This window comes from Thunnus maccoyii, chromosome 2, assembly GCF_910596095.1.
Source record: "Thunnus maccoyii chromosome 2, fThuMac1.1, whole genome shotgun sequence".
NCBI lineage: Eukaryota > Metazoa > Chordata > Actinopteri > Scombriformes > Scombridae > Thunnus > Thunnus maccoyii.
Genome location: NC_056534.1, coordinates 20,830,679 through 20,843,499, shown reverse-complemented (window position 1 = coordinate 20,843,499; position 12,821 = coordinate 20,830,679). Strand labels below are relative to the sequence as shown.

General features: G+C 39.2%; 1 protein-coding gene across 1 annotated transcript; it reads left to right on the top strand.

Moving 5' to 3' along the window:
* The first annotated feature begins 349 nt into the window (after positions 1-349).
* chchd10 (coiled-coil-helix-coiled-coil-helix domain containing 10) lies at positions 350-8,989 on the top strand. The gene is made up of 4 exons (XM_042423156.1): positions 350-587; positions 2,253-2,472; positions 7,978-8,119; positions 8,737-8,989. Exons 1-4 carry the CDS (start codon positions 547-549, stop codon positions 8,754-8,756), a joined length of 423 nt encoding a protein of 140 aa, XP_042279090.1. The 5' UTR covers positions 350-546; the 3' UTR covers positions 8,757-8,989.
* The last annotated feature ends 3,832 nt before the right edge of the window (positions 8,990-12,821 follow it).

Here is a 12,821-nt window from a genome sequence, read left to right as displayed (position 1 = left end):
AAAAAAAAAAAAAAGACTAACTGTGGAAGATACCCACTTTATTGGACTAACTCAGACTGCTGAAGCCTCGTATTATCTTAAGGTAAACTTTTATGCTTTTTTTTCTTAACACAAGGACAGTGGATTGTGTCCTCTATCACTTACTCTGTGATTACATTGGCATTTGGAGATATTCCAATGGTTAGTATGAACAGGGGGAATGATTACAGCAGGCAGAACCAGAACAAACCAGCGCCCCGCATTGGCTCTCCTCTTGATGCCCCTGCACTCCAGTCCAGCAAGCGGAGGTAGAGGCACAATAACAATGCTGAACTCAGGAGGAGAAAAGATTAAGAACTTCGGGATAGTCTCGCGACGTTTGCGTCTGCAGCCGGCGGGCCGCACAAGGTCACTGCTGTCATCCTGCGGTGACCCGAACCGAGCCGAGCAGAGCCGAGCCAAGACGAATAGAGCGGTCTGCTAGTGAGCGCTTTCTAGAAGCGACGACTGAACTCTGCGGTGCATTTGTCAAATTGATCCATAAAGCTAACTTTCTGTTACTCAGAGATGGCTAGAGGAAACCGCAGCCGTCCCACAGCTCCAGCCAGGTAAAACACTTGCCTCAAGTCAGTGGTGTTGTAACACTGTAGCGGATCTCAGTTGCGTATTTAAAGCGCAGGAGTTGCGCTAATTCAACATTAGTGTCAGAAACATTTTAAACGTTAAAACAGGCATGCCTTTGTCAGTAAATCCGAGATAGTTTGTCTAGTTAGGCCAATAACTACCTTATACAACTATAAAGTAATTCAATTATGGTTGCGTCAGAACTCGAGTCAAAAGTGAAGTTAGGTCTCGGCAAGGTCACTACGCAAAAGGTAATCTTTTTTTTAGGCAAGTCAGAGAGCTGTATGGCTGTGTTGTATCCTGAGATTTTTCTGAAGAGAAATAGTTGTGTAGTTCTACATCTCTATGCTTACATTGTTACACTGTTACTTACACTCAGAGTTTTATGTGTTTTAGTTTTGGGCTTGTGAACAAAGACAATAATAATGTTAGACTGAAAATCTTCTGCAATTGTTTTACCACAGTGGAGAAAAATTGTATTTCAAGTGTATTGTAAGAGTTGTGTACTTTCACAGGGGCCCAAATGTATTAAAATGCTTTTGTGAACTGTAATGTGACAAGTAAATGTCACTGAGCATTACTAATGTCAGAAACAATTTGTTTTCCTCAATGTGGTTGTTAGGTAACACTGTGTGGATAACAGTTACTGCAAGGACACTTGTTCAATCATTTAATCCATCATGACAGTTTGGTGGTTGTTTAAAGTATTTATCAAGCAACAGTTCTCTTCTGCTTCTCCAATGCAAGCATCACATTATATTATAAATTGGATACTGTTGGGTCTTACTGTATTAATTTGAAAACTCAACTCTCGGCTCAGTTACCTTGTGATAGACATTTGACCTTATCTTTGAAATTCTATAGACTAAACAGATAGGTAGGTATTTTCTCTGCAAATGATGGTCTTGCATGAGGATATACCCCATACTAGGGCCCAACTGATACTTGATTTTTTGGGCTGATGCCTATACCGATGTTAGGCAGTAAAAAAAATTCTGATATCGATGTATCAGCTGTTAATCTTATACATAACAAATATATACATAAACACACATTTTTTGCAATGATTCTTCAAATGTGGTTATCAAACATTTGTGACAAAGATATGTAATGGAGGCATGATAGTTTACAGTTTAACACTAAACTTTATTGTATGAAATGACATCAGTGATCTGAAATAGTAAACTTCACTGGGAATTTAGTAATTATAAATAAAAAACATGTATGTATATATTAAACTTGAATTCAGATAAAGGATCAAATATAAATAAAATGCTGCCTGTACAACTTTAAAAAATAATAAATAAAAAAAATATATATATATATATATATATATATATATATATATATATATATATATATATATATATATATTGGTGCATGATGAACATATACCCCAATACTGATATATCTGTGATAGGTCAATATTGGCTGATAATATCAGCTGACCGATATATTGGTCGGGTTCTACTCCATACTTATATTTGACAGTTTATTTTTCTGATAGAGCTCCAGGGGCCAGGAGAAGTTGTGGTGTGGTGAAGGAGACAAGTTCACTTGGTGGTGTTGTCATTTATACAGTAGATTATGTAATGTACTTTAAGCCTCTCTAATGCACAGGAAATGGACTGTTTTTGTTCTCTATGTAGCCCAGCTCCATCCCATGCTCCGGCCCCCGTTCACCCACCTCCAGCCGCCCTGGCCCCGGCTCCAGCTCAGTCCCAGGGACCAGGCCTCATGGCCCAGATGGCTACCACAGCTGCTGGGGTGGCAGTAGGCTCAGCTGTTGGCCACGTGGTTGGCAGTGCCCTTACAGGAGCGTTCAGTGGGGGCAGCAGCAGTCCAGAGCCAGCCAAACCTACATACCAGGTAAGAGGTAGAGTCTCCTCAGACAGAAGATAGATACTTCACGTCCGTCCCAACATTTTGCAAGTAGTCAAGTGGCTACTTGTGTGACATATTTCCGATTACTGTCACAGTGCCCAAGTGCCTGTTAAAACCTCTGGAAGTTTATGAGAACTCACTGGGACTCTCTTGATTAATGACGTCCTGTCAACCACACAAATACAAATAGGCCACTGTCCATGACTTTGAAGTAGTTGGATCAACCAAACAGTATTATAGTCAGTCAGATGACAGAAAAAATGCACATTCAGGAGCTGAGAGGAGAAATATAAAGCAGTTAAATCAAGTTATCTAAAATCACATAGGTTTAATGTACATTAGATATAACACAGTGTTATTTTGAATGATTTAAAATCTAATATGTCATAAATTTCAACTTCTTGTCTGTAGATTATTGTTAGTTCTAAAACCAGCCAATTGGCTAGGGCTGTAGTCAACCAAAGAAAATCTTGATCGACTGAAATTGTACATAATGCTCAACTAATCAATTAGTCGCGGGAGGGGGGGGGTTCACAGGTAATTTGTTAGTCTGTCTCTTCCGCCGCAGGAAATAATGGATTAATCTTGGAAAGCTATTGATGTAGCACTTCTCTCCTTATGAAGATAACACAGTGATTATTTGACTAATGAGAATTTGGTTGGATGAGAGCTTATCGACCAGCTAATCGGTCAGTCGACCAGGAGACTACAGCCCTACAATTGGCACACTACCACAAACAGCTGGACTGGTTTAGCACAATATACCATGGTGAATTGTGCGATACACTTGGTTCTGAATATCGTTTCAAAGCAGTATTAGGAGAAGTGTGGGTTGAGTGCAGTGTGTGTTGGTATATTTCAGATGTGGGACACACTTCCCTACTTGCAGTGCGTGAACATGCATGTAAGCCCTCAAGACCACAAGTGTGGGTATTGGGACAGACCCCTAGTTTGGCTTTAAAATGCCTATATGGTCTTCACATTTTCTCTGAGGCCTTGCACTTCGGTCCGGGTCTGTGTTTTAGTCTGACTTATTTTACTTTAAATACAAAGCCCAGAAGTTAGATTTCTGAGCAACAAAAATAATCTACCAAGTCCATCCATACTTTCGTTTTGGCCACTAAATCCTACTCTTCCTAAAGTGGTCAGGTATGACCACTATCTGGCTGAGAGTATCAAAGAGGTGTGAACAAAGGTTCCACTGTAAGGGCAGAGACACACTCCATAGCAGCAGGTGGAACGGACACCAACTGGAGCATTTACAGTTTCAAGTAAGATAAAAGAAGTAAAAACCAGCAGGACAAAAAAGAAAGTGACAAACAGTCACGATTAACCGTTCATGGTCCAACAATAATAAAATGTAAAGAAGAGAAGCAGCTGACTCTGCTTTACCCTACCACTAACGTTACTCCCAACATCAGCTGTTCAAATGGAAGTGTCATGTGTAGATTTTTTCTGTTATCACTGATTGTTGCTGCCATTCAGTATCCTAACATTAGCAGGCTGACTGCTACAATGCACAGTTGGCTAGGTAACATAGGTAATGTTGTTGTAGGTAATGTTCTTTGCAAATTGTCACACTCACTACCCGATGAGATTGTATTGTATTGTATTTATTGGGACAATATACAGTTTTAAACATAAATGTTAACATTTGATGCACTGCACCAGAGTTAGCTAAAGGCTACTTTTGGCTTCCAACGATTATGAAAACAAGATAATCAAGATAAACCGATTATTCTGTCACATTCCGTTTCGCAATGGTGCTCTGGTTTTGTCTTGTTATAAATCCAGTGCATTAAGTGTCGGAGCAGCAAGACAGCGCAGTGAGAGACAGACAGACAGAGCGGTGTCTTCCTCACAGCGCATATGTGTCTGAATTTAACAGTCAAACGTTCAGCGGTGGAAACTGACTCATTGCGACATCTACGGGCTACTTTGTTTTAGTTTCAGTCAGACTTTGGATGCTATTATTTAAGATGCGAGGATGTTTTGCTCCGTGTAATGATCTCTCTCCATTCATCCAGCTGCTCAGAGCTGCACTTCATCTGTCTGCAGCTGGGTTTATGTTAGCTGGCATATGGCGGCTTTTTGCCAGTATCATGTATAGTTGTCCGGCAGATGATAATATCAACGGCCAAAATGTCTGGTGGGAAATATGCCGATTGCTAAATTCATTAATAGCACATTAAATAGCTTAATATTGTGTGACCTATAAGATATGTTGCCAAAATAACTTAAATATTAACTTATATTATGCAAAAGTTTGGTTTTGCCTCCACTGTTAAGACATTGAGAGATTCACTGAGTGTTTGGTCAGATGTGACTAAGTGTAACACGAGATTGAAAAGCCAGCATGCACTTCAGGAGCAGTCCTGCGCTTTGGCTTAACAGCAGTTAACACGACTCTGAAAAGTAAATGGTAAATGGACTGTACTTGTATAGCGCCTTTCTAGTCTTCCGACCACTCAAAGTGCTTTTACACTACGAATCAGATTCACACACATTCATACGCTGAAGGGGTACAGGGGCTACCATGCAAGGTCCCAACCTGCCCATCAGAGGAAATCTAATCATTCACACACATTCTCACACTGATGGTACAGCCATCAGGAGTGATTAGGGGTTAAGTATCTTGCCCAAGGACACATCGACATGTGAACTGGAACCACTGATCTTTCGATTAGTGGATGACCCGCTCTCGGTGAGAGGCGGGCTCAGGCAGACCGCGGCAGGTGGAGGTGGTGGCGGAGCTGCAGCTGCAGCTGCAGACTGCCCGCATAGTAGCATTAAATTAACAGCAAGCCTATTTATTTGATTTGATTGTATATGGACTATATGCTCAGTTCACAGAGTTTGTGAAGAGTTCATTCTGCTGACTTAAATATATTTGTTGGATCATAGTGTTTGTGTTTTTGTGTTTTATTGCTGTTTAAATGTAGGATAATAGTATAACAACGGTAAGATTCATATTGTTTTGTTGAATGTTTGATCAGTGAAAATGAGTTAACATGAGTTAACAGATAGATAATGGTTTGCTACAGATGGTAGCTGGCCAGCTAACATTAGCCTTGCATTTGGCAATTCTGTTCGCTAACTAATTAGCAATGCATTTTTTTGTTAAACGGCCAAGAGCCATTGTATCACATTGGCTCTACTTTGACATGCATTCTCGTTAGTAAAACTGGTTTGTATGCTACTAAAAGCAATGTGCCATTGACTGTTGTAACCTAGCCAGCAAACCATATAGACTATGCAAAGTTTACATCTGTTGTTGCGGGGATTGAAACAGCTGCACAGACAACTTTATAGGCTACGTTTAACAGCCTCTGTGGCAACAGCCCATCCTCTGATCATGATAGCCCTACCTCTCGTATTTCGCTTTTCATCCCAAAATGCAAAGTTTAGTAGGGCCTACAGAATAGTATCATTGTTTCATGTCTTGAAAATAAGCTTTCCCTCTATTTTTATCATTGTGATGTAATGCAGACAAGGCTGCAGCAGCGCCAGATATGCAGCAGCGCCAGATCCCCTAACAATTTAATCTCTTTGCACCTTTTCTCCATCACCTCCAAACATAACAATCAATTATTGCATAGCCTAATACCTTTGGCCTAGTCTATATTTATTTTTAGGCTATAGCCAATATTCTCGAATGTCTAATCCGTCTACTAATTCTGAAAACGAATAGGCTTGGCTTTCTATGTACATTCAAAATATGATTGAATAAAGGCTATAATCACATAATCTTTTATTTAGGCTAAATTAGTTTACACAATATCAATTCTTCAATGGAGATGGATCGGATAGCCTAATACTTAGCCCAATAGGCTATCCTATTACTATTAGACAGGGCCTTCTCTTAGGCTACTAATTAAAGCCACAAACTGAAAATCATACACATCGTTTCTTGACAATATAACAGTACTATATACAATAATGAAACAATGATTATAGCCCCACGATGTAAGCTATTAAAGATGAATGAGGATTAATGAATCAAATCTTGGCAGACATGTGCACATTAATGTTAACTGCCTACATAAGCCGACGTTAGATAAACACCAAAATATAGATTTATAAACGTGACAAAAAAACCCAAATTATAACAATCTTAATATCCAGTAATCAATAGAAATAGTGATAGCAATAGAATAAAGTTAATCAAGACTGTATAATCAAAATCAAAGTTAACAAGGAGCAAGAAGCTACAGTTCCAAAAGGAGCAACCCGCAATTTCACCACTCAGACAAACAAGAAGAAATCAGTCATTTTGCAATGACCTATGGCCTATGTTCCATCCAAGAATAATCCACAAGGAAAGTTTATTTCAGCAGCAAAGAATCGTGACAGTTTGCAATTAGATGAGCCCGAACGCTGTGTTCACCTGTGTGCGCACAATTATTTCCCCTCATCCACTTTGTCTGTGAAAACGTCCAATTGGTCTGGTAAATAGAACACAGGAACTTGCCTTTGGCCTTGAGGAGTTGTGGCATTTATTCACTGACGAATAGACTAAACTGTACAGACACTGCACTGCTATGTTCACAGCTGCTAACTTCATAGTCTGTCACACACACACTCTCACTCTCTCTCTCTCCCCCATCACCTCACCTACTGTTAAACCCATGTGGGGAAAACATGCACAGAAAGAATATATTTATTCGTTTAAGTGTTTATGTAGTTATTAGGCGCTAATGTTTTCCTATTGAACGGATTATCAGAGGTTTACACCACCCCTCTCAACCTGATTGAAAATTCCTTCCGATCGGGCCAGTCTATTCAGATTGAGGTGGTTACATGAGGCATTTTTATTCTGATTGGGCTATTATTCCGATTATTAGTGGAATATTAGGGCCCATGGTTGAACGTAGTTGCTGCCTCTGCTTTAAAGCACAAGTGTTGCTGCTTCTAGTTCTTCAGTAATCCTTAGTTGTATGTTGTATATATTCAAAATAAAATAATCTTAATCTTTTTTATTTCAAACAAAAAATGGAATGAGTAAAATAAAAATATCTCTGGTTATCAAAATATTACAAATTGCATGACATATTTTGGTTTCAGTTGTTTATTCATTTAGATAATTTCCTAATTAAAAAAATATGGTTTTGTAAAATAACAACCTTATTTTAAGTACGATATCAAAAAAAAAGGCCTTTGCATCAGCTCCCAAACTCTGATATCATATCAGCACAAGCATGTACCATGCAATACCCAGCCCTAGGTGTAGTATACTAAAAGTTGAGACATTTCCTTTCGCTTCATGTATTCACAGGATGTACAAATGATTCACCAAGTAACTAATATTTGAAGATACTTTAAATACGCTTATGAAAATGATCCCACTAATACCCAGACTGTTGCTTAAAAAGTTGTGACCAACCAGAAGCCTCAACATTCATTTCTAACTTTCTAGCTGCTCTCCTGTGGTCAAATATCATTACACCTCAGATGTGTGATGTGTTTCCTCCCTTGCTTGTATCATTCTAGGAGCCCCTTCGGCCTGCTCCAGCCCAGCCAGGCCCTTGTCACTTTGAGGTCAAACAGTTCCTGGACTGTGCCACCAACCAGAATGACCTGAGTTTATGTGAGGGCTTCAATGAGGCACTCAAACAGTGCAAGTACTCCCATGGTGAGTCTGTGGTGAATGTTTGTTAGAGCTACTTTATACAGCACTGCTCAAAGCAAGCGTGGCTTTAACTCAGATAACTGTGGTCATAGCATGAGATTATCTGTTTTTGATTTCTATAGAAGTATTCATATAGCTTCATGTGAGACATTCTAACTAAATTTGGTTGCCATAACGGCATAACAAGCTTTGTTTGATCATGAATTTGTACTATTATTATTTATGATTTTTCTGATAAGGAGCTACAGCAAGTTGTTGCACTTATGTTTAGAACACTATCCGTGTTTCCCCTGTAATTGTACAGGCCTGATGGGCCACCAGGCCAACAAGAGGCCCCATTGGGCCAAAAAAATATTTTCTTTAATGCCAAAAATAATGCCAAATATCCATTCATTCGGAAATCAATAATCATTTGCGTTTGGGAGCCTCTGAGCCTCTGTTCTGAAACGTGAGTGAACCTCTGTGTTCTTGCTTGGGAAACTCTTGACGTGATGTGAGTGCCTCGTCTCTTTAGGGTTTTTTCGGTGCATACCACTGGGCCTGAAAAAAATTCTAGGGGAAACACTGAACATGATATGAGTGTTTATTTATGTTGACCTGTTGTTCCTGTTTTTCTGTAGGTGTGACATCACTGATATGAAGGATGAGCCCCAGCTGTCACGATGGACATATTTCAGTAATGAAACACATACTGTAGACTGTCGTGGACACATACCCATATGATTTAATGACTCAAAAATGTAAATGCTGTACCTCAGGCAGTCAGCATTCTGGTTTGTTTTGTATGACAACTGTGAAATATATGGAATGTTTTTGGTAATGTGTACAGTGATTAAACTTTAATAAACAGCTGCTACTAGCAAATTCTGTCAACATGTGTTGTATTGATTTCTGTCTGTTTTACCTAAAATTGACCTAAACTGGAATATTTATTGTTACTGTTTATTTTCTATGTGCTGTTCATTTTCCAATAATGTCCACAGACATCCACAGACAGATGTCAATTTCCGTATTTCTTTGTTCCTCGCTTCTTGATCCTCGGTTGACCCAGAAATCATTCTGGTCTGCCATCATAAAGGCTGCTCTAAAGTGCTTATTTCTGCTCTGAGGAGCGAGGAGAGATTCCTGAGGAGGCCTGAGCGAGGATACATGAGTTCAGCCTTTATGGAGTCTAGTCTTTTACCAGCTGACACACTCCTTTATTGGAAATCTTTTAGTAATTGGACGCTGCAGCGGATCACCACAGTTTTATAGTGGAGTGGACAGATAAATAACAGATTCAGCTGAAGTATATTACTCGCAAATTTTATCTTTTGTTTGTTTTCTGATTCACCATCAAGTAAAAATAAAAATCCAGATCAGTTCAGTACTGGATCTGGGCTGGTGCCAGATCAGATGAAAATCACTCTATTTTCCTCAAATATGGGCTGTATCTGAGGGCTGGATCTACACTACCTCTGGCCTCTTTCATAACTATGTAGTTTCAGTCCCCATAACACGAATCTATACAAAAATATAGATTTATCCCATTACTTTCAAAGTATTCAATTAAAATATATATTCTTATACAAGAATTACATCACATTTTATCACATCTGTTATAATACTTAATATAATATGTATAATATAGTTAAGTTTTTAAGCAAAAGAAAAACAATTATATGTCTCAACAGTGATTAAAAATGTTACCACAGAAGAAGTATTGAAAAAACAGTAACATTATATTCAAATGTGTGAAATTATCTTTCAGTTGAATGTACAATGTGTGTCTGTGAATTAAATTTTTATCAGCAAGGCTATAAAATGTTCAGACTACAGACAGTTAAAATGATGTTTGACAGGAGATTATTTTGATAGTATAAATCATAAATATAAATTAAAGCCACAAGCAGCATTGAACGGGCCTTCGCGCCCTTGCGCACTTCGGGCCGCGGCGCAATCGAAGGGCTTCTGTGACGGGCATGTAGATGTCTTCAGACCCGGGCTGTTCTCAGAGAGTGCAAGAAGGAGATAAACATCACTTCCTTTGTCCACTATTTTGCCCGCTGTTGGGGCTGCTTTACTGAAATTTCGTAGGGGGCGCTATTCAGCCAGTTTGCATCACTGATGGAACATTGTCATGTACACGTGTTCAGGCCAGGAGTCTTATCAAACATGTAAAGTTCGGTGCAGACTGGAGCATTTACAATAAAGTTATAGCAACTTCCTCTGTCATGGCGAAACATCAAATCTCAACAGTGTGAGGATGAGAATTTTCTGCAGGGTGAGACATGGCTGCCTTGCTCACACCTGTGTCATAAAAATCATGCAAGTTTTGTGCCCATTCACTTGAATTTCAATTAGTAAATTGAAAACCCTTGATGAGTTTGTGTGTAAAACAAATTAATTTCCTAATTTTCATCAAGTCTATTTTTAGGAATGTAAAGACTTTTAATGGTAAATGGACTGTACTTGTATAGTGCCTTTCTAGTCTTCTAACCACTCAAAGCGCTTTTTACACTACAAATCACATTCACCCATTCACACACATTCATATGCTGAATGGGTACAGGGGCTACCATGCAAGGTCCCAACCTGCCCATCAGAGGAAGCTAACCATTCACACACATTCATACACTGATGGCACAGCCATCAGGAACAATTTTGGGGTTAAGTGTCTTGCCCAAGGACACATCGGCATGTGGACTGGAAGAGCCGGGAATCGAACCGCCGATCTTTCAATTAGTGGTCGACCCGCTCTACCTCCTGAGCCACAGCCGCCCACTAACTAGAGATGCATGACATTGGATTTTTGCCGATATCCGATATGCTGATATTTCCAACTCATTGTGGCCGATTGCCGATACTGATATATGCACATATTTTTACCAGCTGGCTGAGGAGGCTATTATGCATGCAAGCATAGATAATACTATGATCAAGAAAGACAATATATGAAGGAAGAACTTAGGAAGACTGGAGTTCAGTAGCTCAGCATTAAAGTTTTTCCTTCATATAGGCTATAGTCTTTCTTGATCATTAGTACAATATATGATTGCATGTGTAATAGTCTCCTCAGCCAAGTGGGAAAAAATATGTGCATATATGATCATCGACAATTGGCAAAAATGACAGTCAAAAAGTAATCGTGTTAAATAATTGTGATCCAATATTGAACAAGATAATCGTGATTATGATTTTTGCCATAATTGAGCACCCCTAAAAACAACATAAATTGTGATTTACATACACACACACACACACAGAGTTTAAATATGTATGTGATAAATTGTAAATATGTATGTAATGAATTGTTTTCTTTAAGAAACTGTTACTTGAACATTTTTCAGTTTGCTCCTAAAATTATATGTGTGCTCCTAATTTTTTTTCATTTAGGAGCACATGTACTCCTTGAAAAAAAAGTAAGGATTGAACACTGCTGTGAGATGTGTAGAAACACTAAGTAACTGGAGTGTGAGGATTGAACACTGCTGTCAGATGTGTAGAAACACTAAGTAACTGGAGTGTGGCGCAGTCCAAGGGCTTCTGTCACAGGCATGTAGATGTTTTCAAACCTGGGCTGACAGGTCTTACTTTACCCATCCCCCCCCACTCCCATTCTCTCTCTCTCTCTCTCAGCTGTAGAGAAGGATTTCAGAGTACTCTTCTTGTGAAATATCCTCGTAAATCCCATGACTTTGGCCAAATCTTACATTAAAAATCACATTTTTTTGTAGGAATTTTCGTCGCGAATCCATTGATACAGGTTTGAAAGTGGTCGGATTTATAGTTTAGACGTCAGACGCCCCAGTTTGGCACAAAGTCCATGTTCAGAGATTGCCTCCCCATTGGTTTACATTATAAGGTGTGATGTGGCACTACAACTTTCAGGGCTTACTAGATCTAAACCATTAGAGTTATTACAAAGTTTTTAATAATTTTTGTTCAGCGCAGTGTGATAAGTCATGTATTAAAGTTTGAAGCCGATACCATTAATGCCCTAGGAGGAGATAGCGTTTATTCAAGGTCCAAAATTGGCACAAAGTCATACTTTGATGAGCACACTGCGGACTTCCTTTTGGATTTAAGTCAGGGGTGTCAGCATATGATTTGTAGGTCTTGATGAGACAAATAATTGAGTTTTGGTTCGATCTCTCTACGACATTCCTACGGGCCGTGGCGGCCATTTTAGATACATAGGTGGCACTCTTGACCACATTTTGGCACTTTGGGGGATAATTTTTACATTTTATCAAATTTTTCACCAGACCAGATGTGCGTGCCAAATTTGGTGAGTTTTTGAGCATGTTAAGGGGGTCAAATTTAGGGTTGAAGTGGCGTATTAATAAAGAAAGAATAAGAAAGAAATTAAAGCTGCAAGCAGCGATGATCGGGCCCTCGCACCCCAGCGCATGTCGAAGTGACGCTCAGTCGAAGGGCTTTTGTCAGTGACTTGTTGTGTAAAGTTTGAGGCAGATCCAACCATGTACACTCAAGTTATATCAATTTCCTCTGTCATGGCGAAACATCAAAACTCAACGCCACGCCACGGCCAAACCATCATGATCATACACTACTCTAGATGACACACACTGATTTTGAAGTCCTTACGATGAAATCTGTAGGAGGAGTGCGTTAAAATACAAGGTATGCGAAATGGCCAAAAAAAGGCGAAAATTGACCAGTTTTTCAAGATGGCCGACTTCCTGTTCAACTTACAATAAGG

Coding starts and splice junctions, on each gene's coding strand:
- chchd10 (XM_042423156.1), top strand. CDS start 547: ATGGCTAGAGGAAACCGCAGCCGTCCCACAGCTCCAGCCAG. Junction 588..2,252: donor CGTCCCACAGCTCCAGCCAG/GTAAAACACTTG, acceptor TTCTCTATGTAG/CCCAGCTCCATCCCATGCTC. Junction 8,120..8,736: donor ACAGTGCAAGTACTCCCATG/GTGAGTCTGTGG, acceptor GTTTTTCTGTAG/GTGTGACATCACTGATATGA.